The following is a 16,619-nucleotide window of genomic DNA, read 5'->3' on the forward strand; positions in this document are numbered from 1 at the left end:
TTTCTGGTGATACGTCCAAACAAGAGCCCGTTTCAGTACCAGAACGTGGTGAGGACTCCTGAGTGAGTAGGGTGTGGCAGTACGCGCTGTGATCAGCTGCTCTGGAGTGACGATGACGTCTTGGTGCGTGGGTCAAACAGGCTGCACATCGAGAGAAAACGATACCTCTGCTGGGACCTTCACGTAGGGCAGCCCACCCATGCAGGGGCATCACCCAGCCACACTCGAAAGAGCTAGAAGCGCCGTCGCCAGCACGGGCCCCAGAACGGGTCCCAGCACGGGCCCCCGGTTCCTGGTCATCTGCCCACTGCTAGCTGCTGCACACAGGAGTATAAGGACAGCCCGTCTGGACAGGATTAGACACTGGCGGCACACACGACACTATGTGGCTATGCTTGTTTTGAAGAACTTCATCATTCTTAATACTGTACCACTGAGTTTGCTTAAAAACATCTACGCTTAGTTTTTTTCTCAACATGAGTTATATGAAGCTTAGCATAAATATGAATAACAAATTTTATAGCTTTTTTAAGCTATAAAAAAAGCAATAAAAACAATAAATACACACAGGTTGAAGCACCTCCAGTGCTATATCTGGTGTATTGGCACTCAAGACCAGCTCAGAAGCAACATTCTGCGTGACGGCTCTGTGATGGGGCCTTACACTGAGCTGCAGTGTACAGAGGTCCCAGTGACACCGTGGTTGTGTCCGTAACCCCAGGCTCAGAATCAGATGCTCGCCTTCTCCGACCGTTGCAAGCCTGCGCACAAGTCCGAACCACGCTGCAGCTGTGTCCTAAATTACAAAGAGCGGTTATGTGAAATCACGTGACACACAGCTCACGTTTGTAAAGACGTGGCACGCGTCCGGCTGACAGAACTTCAGGATGCAGTGAAGGTATATGGAGGACTTTTCCTCGTCTCGGTGCTCCACAAATCGAAACGCCTCAAAAGAAAATGTGGAGTTTTTCGAAACAGCGTTCCACAGAACCGAGGTCTGAGCGTCCACTTTACACCTGAGGAGAAACAAGTCTGACTCAGAATGAAGAACTCAAGCTGAAGATAGCGACCAGTTGAGTGGAATGTAGGCTAATTGGTCTTTATTCAAATGTAGACTAATTGGTCTTTATTCAAATGTAGGCTAATTGGTTTTTTGTCAAATGTAGACTAGTTGGTCTTTATTCAAATGTAGACTAGTTGGTCTTTATTCAAATGTAGACTAGTTGGTCTTTATTCAAATGTAGGCTAATTGGTTTTTTGTCAAATGTAGACTAGTTGGTCTTTATTCAAATGTAGGCTAGTTGGTCTTTATTCAAATGTAGACTAGTTGGTCTTTATTCAAATGTAGACTAGTTGGTCTTTATTCAAATGTAGACTAGTTGGTCTTTATTCAAATGTAGACTAGTTGGTCTTTATTCAAATGTAGGCTAATTGGTTTTTTGTCAAATGTAGACTAGTTGGTCTTTATTCAAATGTAGGCTAGTTGGTCTTTATTCAAATGTAGACTAATTGGTCTTTATTCAAATGTAGGCTAATTGGTTTTTTGTCAAATGTAGACTAGTTGGTCTTTATTCAAATGTAGACTAGTTGGTCTTTATTCAAACATGTGATTGACAGGAGCTATCCACAAAAGGTCATTTCTCACCCCGTGATGAAGTCGTGTCCAATGCTGTTTGACGTGTAGGCAGTCGGGGTTGCAAAGCAGCGATCCAAGAGCAGATAGAAGCTGAATCAGACACAGACAGACAGTTATTCAGTGGGGCTATTCATTAGAAAATAATTCATTGATTTTTTACATTTAATCAATAAATAGTTAAACAAATTAAAAGATTGAAACACACACAAACAGTTGTCACACTCATTTAGTGAAAAACCTGAAATTGTTAATGAAAGAATAAAAACATTCATCTTACTTTCCAGTGAGATTGGTTGCTTTGACCTGGACGTAGACTTTAGTACGCAGCTGGAGGCCACTAGATGGCACCACCAATGGATAGAAAAACGTTGAATCCTGTGATAAAATCCCACACGTGTCAAAGCTGGGAGAGACAGCTAGTAACTCAAAGATTCACAATAGTGAAACTGACTCACGTTGTACACACTCATACTGAGTGTGTCAAGAAAGCTTCCATTTCTGTCACTGGAGGCCACCGACATTGATGACCTGGGAAATAGCAATCGAAAGACACCTTCACTCAGTGATGTATCTGTATATCTATATGTGTGTGTAACAGATTATATGGCTACAGTGTGAAGAGGATGAACAGAGGATTGAGAGGTTTGATCTGACACTTACACCACTATCTTGGTGTTGTTGATGAGATACTCCAGGGGGTATCGGCAGGAGAATTGGTAGAAGAGATCTGTGGAGTAGCTAATCATCTCCACCGAGGAGCTGGACGTGTCGATGTAGCCCGTGACGATGACCGACTGGACGGAGGAGAACTGACTGAAGGGCCCAGAGGAATCGGGAACCTCGTTTACGACCTGAACCATCGAGCCAACAACCAAACCACCATCACAACCTTCTCCCCTAAGGAAATACTCCAGCAGGTCAGAGGACCCCGTGAAACTCGCCATAAGCACTTCAAGTGACTTTGCCAAATCAACATATTTTTTATGACATGATCTTCAGTGCCAAGATTCTGGTTTTGACGTTCGGCTTTTTTCATAAGCACCCAAAATGTAAAGAAATGTAAAAATAGTAAGAACAGAACCCGACCTGCAGGGACTGGCGACATGGGTTTCCCTGGCTGTCGTTGATGGGTAGCTGGAAGTGAATCACCGGAGGGTCCACGCTGGTGTCCGTGGTACCGTGGCACAGACTGATGTTGTGCTTGCCGTTCATCGCCAGGCCGGCGGGGTCGAAGCCGGCCCACAGCGCCGTGCAGAGGTTCACCTGCAGGGCGATGACGTCCACTCCACAGTCCACCGCCAGATCGCTGCTGTCTGGTGTGCACGCAGGGAGAGGGGGGGGGGGTCAAGGGTCATGTGAGAGACATGGCTGAGAAGGTGCAGACGCAGGGTCAGGACTCACTGGGAACTCTCTCATAGAGGGAGGAGCAGTTGTAGGCAGCTGAGGAGGCAGGTACCACAACAAGGGCCAGAAACCCCAGAAACCACAGCATTGCTACAGCTGGGGGCCACCAGACACTACAGGCATGATTACACATGTAAAACCAAAAAAAAAAAAAAAACCGCAATTGTCCATTAACAAGTTCAACCACATATACTGCAAATTTCAGAAGAAATTCTGAAGTAAAAATTATTTCTGGTCAGGCTATTGTATTATGTCATTAACTACATGAGCATGGCGTGAACACAAACATCCATCTAGCCTTTTCAAAAAGGCTAATCTAATCTAAGGCTGTCATTATTCAGAAGGCTAATTCCCTGCTAACCAAACGTAATGCAGTATTTCAATAGATTAGTTAAAGTGGGCATGGTAAGTAACCCCCTACCTCATCTGGTCCTGAAGCGGCTAAAGTCAGGGTCTGTCTGAGACGCAGCACAAGAAACTCCCTAAATAGTACTCAGAGACCTATGTGAGGAGTAAGAATAGGTGTGTGTGTGTGTGTGTGTGTGTGTGTGTGTGTGTGTGTGTGTGTGTGTGTGTGTGTGTGTGTGTGTGTGTGTGTGTGTGTGTGTGTGTGTCTAGGCGTGCCAACACACACCTCATCACCCTCTCTGCACTGTAGGGAACATGATCTCTAAGCACCTGTGTGACTGACACACAAACAACTGAATAAGTAGATTTTATTTTATGGGCCATCCTCAAATTATCTGTACAGTGACACAAATTTTGCATGTAAACCTCTTAGATGTTGTTTAATTTATTTCCACCATGATGGGTCCTCAGAGCAGTAAAGTCTGAGTGTGGATGTTGGTTTGGTTGCATCAGTGTTTTGGGGAACAGAGAGATGACGTCATCTCAAGACCTGACCCATAATGTACAGTCAGGCCCAGTATAACCTCACCAGAAACTTTATGATCACTGGGTCCACAATATGGTGAAGCGCTAAAATGGCCCAGAAATCATTAAAAAAAAAATCAAGTATAAATCACAGCACAACTATATGAAAGTACACACTAATATATACAGTGTGTACTTTTTCCGTTTAAAACGTGACAATGTCATATTGTTTTATGTTCTCTAAAACACTATATGAAGGTGTCTACACGTCTCTGAGCACAGAAGGGAGGAGACTATGTATTACCATGCTGACATGATCTTGATTCATTAAATTGCCCTCAGTCTTATTATAGGTTTCAAAATCTTCAAAAACCATAGAGAGGTGATTCAGTATAAACCTCGAGACACATTAAATGTGGATTCACCATGGAAACACAATAACACACTGCAATATACAAAATTTGACTTCACAATTAACCCATCTCTGTTGTGTTGCTGACCAATGTAAGACAGTCCTGCTATTGGTTAAAATATGATTGAGTGACTAACAACTAATACCAAACATGTAAAGAACTAAGCAGGTTTATCTCTTCCAACCCCCCGTAAGAGAGCGTGTTTCACATCTTCATTCACATTCACCCTATTCTGTTTTTGCTTCTGAGTGGAACTATTCAAAGAAAACAAATCATGTAATCAGGAGTGTACGACAAAGAAAAACAAGATCCTCGTTAAAGATGTTCATAAGGTACTGAAAGTGCTTCTATTGAAAACTTGTATTAACAGCACAAAAAGTTATTTTACGGGAACCAGAGCTACTATGCTGAATGTCAGCCAACACGTCATGTAGTCAGCACAGTGAATGCATTCTTTATGACCTCATAATTCTTTATGACCTCATCACCATCTGCACATGTTAGCTCTGTTCAGAGACACGAATTACTCTCATAAATTATATCTGCAAATATGAGTCAAAAAAGCATGCTTATAATTCATGGTTTCATGTTTCTTGTTTTACAAAATGATGATTAGATTATCCCCAGTGGGGGGAAAAATTGAGAGGTTTCATCCTTAGGGCAAGACACTTTCATATATACTAATGAGCAATAATCATTCTTATTAGATTAGATATTAGGTTCCATTATAATTCCCAAACAATGTCCCTAACAGAAACAGAGTTCAAAGAAAAGTAAAAGCAAAAGAAATGTTAGACATACCCATTTACAAAATGCAAAAAAGACACAGGAAGTATAGGCCATTGTTGTTTTACTGGAGACATATCCATTTTCAGACACCCACAACAATGGAACATGACCGCCTTCCTTAGGAATACAACATTGTTTAATCTGATACCACCAACTGATGGGATTGTACCTGAAATGGAATTATGGAATTAATTTCAAGAGTCCAGAGGGTCAGGGGTTTTGTCACTGCTAGTATGTCTCTCTCCCTCACCTAGAACCAACAGCTCTAGCTCAAATCAGCACCCTGTATCAAAACCACCCTGCTTGCAGTGATGGGAGAAACTAAATGCGACATAGGTCAGCCTCAAAGCCATTGGTTCTGATTCTTCCAGACCTCTTTATTGCCTTCAAGAAAGTGAACCACAGTGTTCAGTCTACTCCAGCCCAAGGAACACCGGCTCAGCATGGAAACGGATTTCAAGCTTCAGGTTTCTAGCCACATCTCAACATGTTTGTCCAACGTCACATTGTGGCTGGCCACACACCAGCTGAACCAGAGTCCAAGCTGCTACACCTGCATAGAGCAACTTGCAATGACGGGTCTTCTGACCCGTTTTGCGACCAAGTACAATGAGAAATTGAGGGTCAAGTGTCTTGCTCGGGGGTCCAACAGTGGCAATTTGGCAATAGTGGGGCTTGAACCAGCAACCTTCTGACTACTAGCAGCTCCATCCTCGTGGGTGTCCCCATGTTACTGGGTCTTGGCAACAGATCCAGAATTGTGCAAAGATGATCTTCAATGCTCCATATTTTTCAATTGTGTTCCCATGTTCAGCTCTCTGGCTTCCGGCACAAGCTCATATCAGATTTAAGACCCTGATACTCACCAACAGAAGCCAAAAATGGACCTGATCCACAACATCAGGGCCAGACTGTCTGAAGGGCAGAGCTGAGAAAATTAAGTGCACCTCTTGCATGACATGCGAGTCCCCCCAGCAAACTATGTTGCATCATGTATGGTGAAACTGTCTTCACCCTTCTTTAAGAAGAACATGATGTTATTTGGTGATGCAGATTTAAAGAACAACTTCACTATGCAAGTAAATTCAAGACCTTATCAAAGTGGCAGCACCTATAGACCACTATAGACCACTACAGACCACTATAGACCACTGTCACCCCCTTTAGTCACGACTGCTCCCAAATCGTACGACTGTAGGCTACTGGACGGACACCAGTATGTGGAAATCAAAATTTATTACATATTTTTTAAGCAGTTACAATTAAGCACACCTGTATTTGCAATTGGTTGATTCTGGGCCCCAGAAGCAGTAAAGACCCATTTGAGACTGGCCTTTAGACACATCTTCAGAACCTCTTGGGAATGTGCATGTCTGTAAATGCAGAGAAAGATGGAGATTCAGATTTATCGGTAGTCTACCAGCCACTAGGTGTAAGATATTACATGTAATTTGTTGCTTTATAGAATAAAATCTGTGTTGAAAGGTTCCCCAAGCAGTTCTCGGCAAACATTACTAAACCTCTTCTTCTTTAATTGGCATTAAATTAATCAAATAAGTATACTACTCACACCATAATATTAGTGTAACGTGCAAGGTGTTGAGGACGCAGAGGGGAGTGTTGGTCATGTAGACGCGGTTTATTTACAACGAGTTGCGCTCAATAGCGTGGCGATAGCCCACGTAACATAAATGAGACTCACAAAGACAAGCACAGGACAAGACTAACACACACACTAAATACATAACACCTAATGAGTACCGAGTGTAGCACATTACACTAACGAGACACGTCACACACAACCACACCCACGGACAGGACATCTGTGTTCGAAATAGCCTACTACATACTGGATACTGCATACTGCACTCAGTATATACTGGATACTGCATACTGGTCCTCGTAGTAGTATGCAGTACAGTTTCCAGTATGCGACAAAAGCAAAGCATACTACGGGGCATGGCCGGAGTGGGCCACTTTTTCAGCCCGGGAGTTTCATGCGCAAATCCGGCCCAAAATTATTTTTCCATCCCAATCGGCCCAAACTAGAGATTGACAAGAGCCCATCAGGAATCCTCCCGAATCTCCCGATTAGCCACTCCGGCTCTGCTACGGGGTCACGCACGGACGTAATTTGGGGGGGGACGGGACTTTTTCAAAAACCGGTTTTGGTCCCCCCCACTTTTTACGGTTAAAACCAAACATTTTAATAGCGACGAATCTAGCGCTAGGACCATGCAGAAAACGACCGCTCCGAGTAACACTTTACGTTATCTAATCGAATTAATCATCATACTTGGAATCTTGTTCAGAAACACATACATTATATTAGCAAACACATTAAAACAAAAAAAATTACCTTCACAGTGAAACATCTCGTTATTTTGTTAATTAAAAGAAAACAAATAGAAAACAAATAGAAGACTTACATTTCAAAAAGTGATCAAAGTGATCTTATATGATATACATTATGTAACAAAAGGGAAGCTCACACTCATTACATCTAAACGTCACAGGTGTAAAGTGAGCTCGTCTTAGCTCAGTTCACCTGAAGCACCATTAAAACACAATACGCTAAAACACAGTTAAATACGCTAAAACACAGTTAAGTACATTAAAACACAGTTAAATACGCTAAAACACAATTAAGTACATTAAAACACAGTTAATGACCGTCAGCTTGCTCATTAATTAACCTACACAACCTGCTATCGACGACCAGTTAACCAGCACTATAAATTAATATTAATGCTATAAATGAATAATGACCACAAAATACATAGCTTGAATAGCCAGCCATAGCAATACATGGCCATGGTATTAATGTTATTAATGATTGTTTTAAAAATGTTTGTTACAAATGAAGATAGCTGTTTCCACCAGGGATATATATATATTACTACCTGTATATATTAAGCATCTGTGGGTTTTAGAAAAGCATTATTAAAAAAGTATTATTATTATTATTATTATTATTATTATTATTATTATTTTATTTTTTTTTTTTTTTTTAAGAACCAATTGTGATTTACCTTTGTGTATCATTTGACCTGTAGTTTTATTCTTCGTCAATCTGGTCTTGAAAAAGTGGACCACTAAGTAGATTAACTTAATAGATTAACTTATTTCACCTTCACCTTCTTTTACAGGGTGGTCATATTAAAGCCTGCCTAGCAGAGGTGGGGACTCGAGTCACATGACTTGGACTCGAGTCAGACTCGAGTCATTAATATTAAGACTTTTGACTTGACTTGAAAAAATATTCAGAGACTTAGACTTGACTTGGACTTTTACACCAATAACTTGGGACTTGAATTGGACTTGAACCTTTACTTGCAAAGACTTGATTTTTTTTTACCCCAAATCTAAATTTTAAAACGCATATTAATATTTATAAAGTGCGCCCCATTAATTTCATTTCCGTCCTTCTGACGCAGACCAGTCCTCTGCTTTTCCACACTCTGTACGTGTGTGTGTGCATGAGCTGCAGCACAACCAATCAAAAGGGGGGGTTGGCGAACGTAAATTTTTACCGGGCGGGGTGTAAAATGGACACAAATTAAGTATTATATCGCGATCGATCGATCGCCAGTGGTTGGTGCCAGAGCGAACTAGTAACTCATTGAATCATACATGTGGATCAGAGGTAAATAAACTAGATTTTTTTCCGGCGTGAGAAATCGGATGTGTGGCGTGAGAGCGTGTGAAGACGGTCAAATGCGTGTGTCTCACGCTCAATGCGTGAGAGTTGGCAACCCTGGGTTCTGTATCTGAACTCGGGGAAGAGAGCCTCTCTCTGTCACCATCATAATATCCAGTTCTATCTCAGCATGGATTGTGTATTTGAACATCTACGTCGAGAAAAAAATATATTGACAAAAGTGGAGCGAGTTTTCAGCTATGGGGACATCATTCATCGTGCACAAATGACATACAGACTTTTGGCCAGCAAATGCAATGCAGAATATTTACTGAAATGTCTAAAGTTGCAGATTCCTGTTAATTGTTCAGTTCTTATATTTGTTTGTCTTGTGTCACTCACACATGTTCTCCAAGAAACCAGATAAGAGAAGAGAGGGAAAATGCTGTTATGGTTCTTTGTATTGTACTGTGAAAATATCAGCACTTTTTATTTGAACATGGAGTTCTACTTATGACTTTTTCACAGAATATTTATTTCTGGAAAATTGTAGTTTAAAGTATGAATATTTTTGCAGCTAAGTTTAACAAATTGAACTGTGCAATAAAGAGGTGTAATTTTATTTTTTTTTATACTTCGTGTTTTCAGTTGCACATGTTTTATCAAGATTTGAGGAGAATACAGATTTAAAAAAGAACGCATGTCTATTATTTACATTTAAAATTTAAAATATACCTGCAACATTAGTAAAAAAAAAAAAAAAAGACTCGAAAGGACTTGAAATTCCAAGTTTCAGACTTGGGACTTGACTTGACTATTGCCTGTCTTGACTCGAGACTTGACTTGACTTGAGTGTCTTTGCTTGAGACTTGACTTGGGACTTGAGGTATAAAGACTTGGACTTACTTGAGACTTGCAAAACACTGACTTGGTCCCACCTCTGCTGCCTAGTGTCTCTAATAAATGAATACAACACTCCTGGAGGAAAGACGAATCTGGCCTGGCACAAATCAAACAAATCAAACTCTTCTTTACCCACAGTTATGAACCATGATACCCACAGTTATGAACCATAATACCCACAGTTATGAACCATAATACCCAGTTATGAACCATAATACCCACAGTTATGAACCATAATACCCAGTTATGAACCATAATACCCACAGTTATGAACCATAATACCCAGTTATGAACCATTATACCCACAGTTATGAACCATAATACCCAGTTATGAACCATGATACCCAGTTACACAGGCTACAAAGAAAATATAATTGTTACAAACATGCAGTGTGTGAGCCTGGATTTAATTATTGATGTCAAATCTTTTAGCTAAGTTTTAATTCTGCACAATTCAGAGCTTTAATGTTTCTTTACTTCTCATCCAAAATATGTTTTCCTTGACGGGTTTTAAGGGAAACGGCAGCAGAGCAACAGAGGAAACGGGCTGTTGACAGAACTGGGATCTCTTCCTCATCAACTCCCCATGGCGTAGTGGAGGTTAGGGGGCTCAAACAGGTCAGACCCCCCAGCACAGACACAACTAATAAATCTGCGTGGTTACATTTTCCAACAGACGTTGCAGATTCCAAACTTTTCATAGTCTGAAAAGTTTTGTCGCCTAAATTTGTGCATCTGTGTAGCAGTCAAAAGAAGACAAAAACGTTATGCAGGTTACCGGGTGTTTTATTTAATCTCTCTTAACTCAGCTAGCTCACTTAAGTGGACTAAGTGTCTCCACATTGAGTGGGCAGCCTGGCTGGGCTCAGCTGCGCCAGCCCACTTCACGCGCAGCCCAGTACAACTGGAGCCGTGTACTGGGGGCTGTTAACTGGTTCATTCTTATTCTGACAGCGGACGTTCGTCCTGCAAATGTGCAACACTTGACTAAATCCAACACGCCTCGAAATATGTGGAGATGGATTTGATGAGAGTGATCGGAGCCGTTTTGGCGGTGTGTTATCAGCCCAGCTGCGCGTTGAAGGGCTTCACCAGTAAGTGTGTGTGGGTGTGTAATATAGACTATCACATGTGGATATACGCTTTGTGTCTGTTTGCATGTTTGTTTGCTTGTAAAGTTTGTTTAAAAACAGTCTTGTCAACCGAGATCTGCTCCGTGCATCACATAAAAGGTTTATTGTACGAACCGTTCTGTCTCTCCGCCTGTTTTCACCACTACAGTCACTTTGTTCGACTTTGTTCCACATCTACAATCTTAGCAGAAAAGTGTTGGTTTAAACGTCTAGGAGTTACAATGTTCCCCTACGAGGACTTATTTTGTGATATGGAGCTATTCGGATGTTTTGTTTGGTTTCCTTTCTGACTGGCGTTGTGGATCCTTTTGTGAAGTTCGGTCCAGTCTGCTGGGACGTGTTGACTTGAGAGACGCCACGATGTTCGTGTGCAGTTGTGATTCTGTTTTGTGGTTTTGTGGTTCCGTCTTGGTGGTAGGTGAGCGGATATGTCGTCGTGGGACGGAAAAGCCGTGTTATAAGGTCGTGTACCAGCAGACCAGTGGGCTCAGGGTGAACTTTGACGTGGCCAGTCGGGCGTGCAGGGACGACAGCGGAGAACTGCTCAGTATCGAGACGGAGAACGAGCAGAGATTAGTGGAGAAGTTCGTCCGAGGCCTGCGGGCCCCTGACGGAGACTTCTGGATCGGGCTACGAAGGAGCAGTGGACCACAGTCAGGAGACTGTTCTTCACGGTACTACTGGCTGGATCACAGCCAGGCCACCTACAGGTAGGAGCTCGGCTATCTGACCCTGGCCAAACCCTCTGTACAGGGCTGAGTAGAGGTCCTCTCTCTACATTTTCTAATGTTGTCAGCACAACCAAGAACCCAGGCTGTATTGGTGGGACACTTGTCTATGCATTCACACAGACATACACACAGACATTCACACAGACATACACACAGACATTCACACAGACGTACACACAGACGTACACACAGACGTACACACAGACATACACACAGACATTCACACAGACATGCACACAGACACTTGTCTATGCACACAGACATTCTGCAGCTCGCCACCGAGATAAAAATAACCATCAGTAACTGTCCAAAGATTCCAGAGTGGTATGGAGAGACTGTAAATCTCAAGTCAGTGTTTGTTCCCAGGCTGTAGCATATTGGTTTTGATTAAAGCTAATGTGTATCTAGACCATATAACAGCAGTGAAGTCCTGCATTAGACTCATGATAAAACACTTGAGTTGAAGTGGTGGGCTCCACCTTACAGAAACCACATTTGCAGGACAGCAATCGGGTCGGTCCACCCACCAGCAAAATCCTCTCGTGGCCGTTGACGTGGCCCGGATGAGTTTAGCACAAACGGCAGGCTAAGGCTTCTGTGTGCTGCCCCTGTGTGTGTTGCAGGAACTGGTTTCTGAACGAGCCCTCCTGTGGCTCTGGGTTTTGTGCAACGCTGTACCACAGAAGTCCCAGTCTGGTCACTCCACAACCTCACTACATGTTCAAGTGGACAGACAGCAACTGCAATGCCAAGAACAACTTCATATGCAAGTACTCCGCAGGTGGGTCAGAGTGCATCGCATCCATGTTTAGTAACTTCTGGCAATTAAACTTCTGGCGAGAGGTTTTGTCAAAGACCCATTTCGGGACGTAATCTCTAATGCCTCGTGTCTCGCCGTCTGTTTAGAAAAGTCACCAGTTGCTACGCCTGCAGGAAATTTCACGACTCACTCAGGTAAATGACAGAGAAGGAGCCTCGTTCTTATTAGGAAACCATATACCATGCTGCAATCTGCACAGCTGGGGTGAATTAGTGTTAAATGCTGTTCCCGTATATATTCATTTGTTTAATTCATTGTGACCAAAAACACATAAACCCTCTGCACACAATATTCCAGTTAAAGTTCTTAATCTGGTTTAGACCTACATGTTCCACACAATGTGCTACATAACATTGGCAATTTTTCTTCCATTTTTTAAAATGAAGCCAATAAAATACAAAAATGTGATTATCCTGTGATAAACATATGTTGACTATCTTATATTTAGAGTAACTCTCCTTGTGTCTATTCCTATTCACTACATTATTATGCCTTTATTGCTGTTCAAAACAGGAATATTCTTCTGAATGTAAACATTATCACTTAGTCAACACTGCTCTTAAGAAAGATCAATTTCAGAGAGTTCACTTCACCAAAGAGTAAAGCTGAGTTGAATTCTAACACTGGTTTTGATTTTCAAAAAGGAAAAATCAAAGCAAGGACAGATACACTGCAGCAACGTGCTGTGTGTTCGGACAGTTTCTGCCCGCACACACGAGGACCTCTAGTGGTGGGGAAGCGGTTCTGCAACTGAGCCTTTTGTTTACCACGAGTGAAAATGCATAAGTGAAATATGTAAGAGATCTGTGGGTCTTTGCTCGTCATTCCAGAATATTTTGACATTAACACATTCCACTGTAAATGTACGTAAAGGTCCTAATGGGTCCATATAGACCAGTACCAGTACCAATACCAGGAGATTCAGTGCACTTTTCGGTTTGATATTTGCCCTGCCTTGATCCACATGGTTTGCCTTACCAATTTAACAAGAACGTTATAAACTAAATGTTATGAACTACAGTTCACTGGCTCAGATGTTACAAGGAAAACCCACATGTCCATAATCCATCACAGATCCTTTTATTGTGGCAAAACATTCTTCTTTTCAGCTTTCATGTCTGACTCTTTTTCTGAAGGTGTTCTTGCGCAGCTGTCTAAGAAATCTCTTACGTAAAAGAGTTGGGTTGTTTAACACAATGGGGCTGTGTTGTCAAAAATATTCCTTTTACCATTGTGTATTGTGAATTGAACATAGTGTGTAATTGGCACATTCAAAACAATGCAGTATATTACATTTTCTGAACAGGTTTGGCAACATTATTGAAATTACATAGACGCACGCTTGTCAGATGGGAAATGTGATGAACACAGCTCTTGAATTTATGACTGACATTAATGCTTTCTCTGCAGACACGCCAAAGATAACTCTGAAACCTAAACAACCACCTGTCACATTGAATTATGAAAAGATAAAAAATGGATTGTCTGAGTCATCAGGTAATGCATAATAGCAGGGTGATAATGAGGTAGTTTTTGTATTCCATGCGCTACACATGCTGTGCTTCCTAGTAGCGTTATATGGGCTGGCCTACTCAGAATGCTCTTTATATTGTGTTTATCTATTCTGTTTTGAAGCCCATGTATATAATTGTATGTTTGTGTTTTGACCCTTTTCCTCAGTGTCTTTTTCAGACGACAGCGTCAGTGTTTATTATGTTGTGATGGTTGGCGTACCTGTGCTGCTCTTAGCCACTGTTATGGCCTCGGGATTCTTCTGTTATCGAGTCCTGTCTAGGAAGTGAGTGTTGTTTTAAGCGAGCTGATCAGTAAACGAGACGCCGTCTGCGTACAGGCATGTCTCACGAATGTGTCCTTGCAGGAGGAAGGAACCAAACCACATCTACGCAGAGCCCGGGCCTTGGATGTCTGCGGCGGCTGTCCGGAACCGCGGTCTGGAGTACATGAGCTCCGAGATCAACGGGAATGTTTGCGCCACTAGCTCTGGCTGCCACGGGGACTATGAGAACGTCCCGAGCGTCGCTGCCGGCTTCGTCACCAACGACATCTACGAGACGTGTCGCAGCCCTGCGGCCACCGAGGCAGGGTGGGTGGACAACGACATTTATGGGTACTGACACCGCCCGCCTCTGGGGGACGGAGGCAGGGCAGACACCTCGCCCACCTGGCTGTGCCCTGGTGGAGTTTGCCCTCCTCTCCCTCCATGAAGGGAGCTGTGATGTGGCCTTCGGTGACCCAGCGTGAAGGACCCGGGGGCGTGTGAAGAACTCGACACCACGGGTACGCCGGGCTCTCCGGATCAGCCAGCAGAACGGTCCCTTCGCTTTGTAGCCGTTTCCTCTGCAGACACCAGGATCCAGGAACAGGATGACCCGTTCGGAAACTAAATCCATCCCAGTGTAGTGCCCTGACCCTTCAGGCCGCTGGGTCCTGCCCTCCCTCCCACTCACGGGCCGCACCAGCGGATGGTCACGCTGTTCTTCATACTCGGATCAGAGCACCGACAGTTTCGCTTAGCTGGGATATTCCAGACCGCTAAAGAAATCCTGCTTACACGGCTCCCCGCACCCTAAACCTGTCCGTGAGCCCTCATTCTCCCACTGCTATAAAATAATACTGAGTGAAATATTGCCGTCACTTCCTTTTGGTTGTTTAAAATATCCAACATCTTTAGCAAGGGTGATAAGGAAATTAGATTTGAGACTGAAAATAACTATTTATGTGCAGGTTGAAATATATTTTTTTCCAGTATGGAAAAGTGTGCAACAGCACACCAGGGACCCAGTAGAGGATCCGTCCCGCCCAGACCCAGTGTTCCTGTTGACAGAACGACGTGAACCTGCAGCACGCCAGGTGTCTGTCATCATGTGGTCTGTGCAGTCATCCAGCTCTGTTCAGGACAGTCAGGTTACTGTCTGAGCCAGATCGCACAGGACTTTTAAAAGCCACACAGGAAACAGGAGTTATGACATCAAATACCTGAGACTCATGTATACATTTTGTACTTTAACTAATGCCAAGCTATTAGCCATTTATAATAACCATTTACACATAGTCCATTTAATTTACTGTGTTTCAAAGAGGCCTACTTTATAGTAATACTCATAAGGCAGTCAAGCCTGCAGAGTGTGTGTGTGTGTGTGTGTGTGTGTGTGTGTGTGTGTGTGTGTGTGTGTGTGTGTGTGTGTGTGTGTGTGTGTGTGTGTGTGAGAGAGAGAGAGAGAGAGAGAGAGCAAGAGTTGAATGTTTTATTGGTTTTGTTACAGCATTTTGTTATGGGATAATGAGATGATTGCCTAATATGTTAAATGTTTGTTTCTGTTTTTAACTTTACTGCTTTATGTTACAAAATACTGTAATTTAATGTGTTGTGTCATCAGTGGTTCATTACGGAAGGCCGGTGGGGTCAGTGAACTATATTTTATGTAACAGGAGCCAGCAGTAATAATATGTCTTGCCAGCAGATGGCGCTGGTTGATAATCCTCTCTGTGGGAAGAACTGTAATAATTCAATCATAAACATACATGACATTGTATTCGATGTACATATCCACATACGTAGACTTAGTCTGAAAGTGTATGCAGCAGGTGACATGCAGATTCTGGATAAATTGTCAATTTGACATTGTATAATAACAAAAATAGTAGCTCTAACTTCTATTAACTACCCAGCAGTAGCAATATGATATGGTCTATATCTCGCTAAAAATGCAGCTGTCTACTTACTGTAATGTCATCAGTACATAACCAGTACGGTTTGTGCGGATTAAATAATGCATATAGTTACAACCTTCACAATATGTTGATCCAGTGTTTTGTTGTTAGATTTATTCGGTGAATTAAATTTCAGATTGTTCACTGTGTACTCATTTCAACCAAAGCACATGTGATTATGTGGTGGAATTAAGTTTGCTGTCACTAAAACTGAAAACACGGCACGCTTGGCCTGACTTCCCTGGAGCCAATTCAGAACCTCCAGCTTAGATTCGGATAACACGACGAGATTTGAGATCAAGATTTGAGGTGAAACGTAAAGGTCGAAGAGCAGTTTGCAAACAAACACACACACACACACACCGTGGAGTGTGTGTGAGTGCGTGCGTGTGTGTGTTTGTGTGCGTGCATGCGCGCCACGCTCTGGCTCGTGATCCACTGCGCACCGCAAACAAAAAAAAGGGACTTTTATCAAAGTTGCCTGCGGACGGGACTTTTACGGACGGGCGAGCGAACATAAACACCGATCGGGCTCGTTCGAGAAC

The 16,619-nt window shown here is 42.7% G+C and overlaps 2 protein-coding genes across 3 annotated transcripts; one reads left to right on the forward strand and one right to left on the reverse strand.

Annotated features, from left to right (window-relative positions):
- Positions 1–210: 210 nt before the first annotated feature.
- Positions 211–3,128, reverse strand: LOC143477417 (zona pellucida-like domain-containing protein 1). Its single transcript, XM_076975994.1, has 9 exons — positions 3,038–3,128; positions 2,723–2,949; positions 2,297–2,487; positions 2,092–2,164; positions 1,914–2,011; positions 1,646–1,726; positions 845–1,016; positions 665–761; positions 211–317 (listed from the first exon to the last, which is right to left on the reverse strand). Exons 1-9 carry the CDS (start codon positions 3,126–3,128, stop codon positions 211–213), a joined length of 1,137 nt encoding a protein of 378 aa, XP_076832109.1.
- A 7,223-nt stretch (positions 3,129–10,351) lies between these two features.
- Positions 10,352–16,223, forward strand: laynb (layilin b). 2 transcript variants are annotated; one of them, XM_076976887.1, is made up of 7 exons: positions 10,354–10,752; positions 11,210–11,501; positions 12,146–12,303; positions 12,429–12,476; positions 13,753–13,839; positions 14,023–14,140; positions 14,222–16,223. In XM_076976887.1, the coding sequence occupies exons 1-7, from the start codon at positions 10,677–10,679 to the stop codon at positions 14,475–14,477; spliced, it is 1,035 nt and encodes a 344-aa protein (XP_076833002.1). In that variant the 5' UTR covers positions 10,354–10,676; the 3' UTR covers positions 14,478–16,223. The 2 variants fall into 2 exon arrangements, with proteins under 2 accessions (XP_076833003.1, XP_076833002.1); XM_076976888.1 differs by lacking the exon at positions 13,753–13,839 and having other exon boundaries at positions 10,352–10,752.
- The last annotated feature ends 396 nt before the right edge of the window (positions 16,224–16,619 follow it).

The sequence above is a fragment of the Brachyhypopomus gauderio genome, chromosome 16 (genome assembly GCF_052324685.1).
Source record: "Brachyhypopomus gauderio isolate BG-103 chromosome 16, BGAUD_0.2, whole genome shotgun sequence".
Lineage (NCBI taxonomy): Eukaryota > Metazoa > Chordata > Actinopteri > Gymnotiformes > Hypopomidae > Brachyhypopomus > Brachyhypopomus gauderio.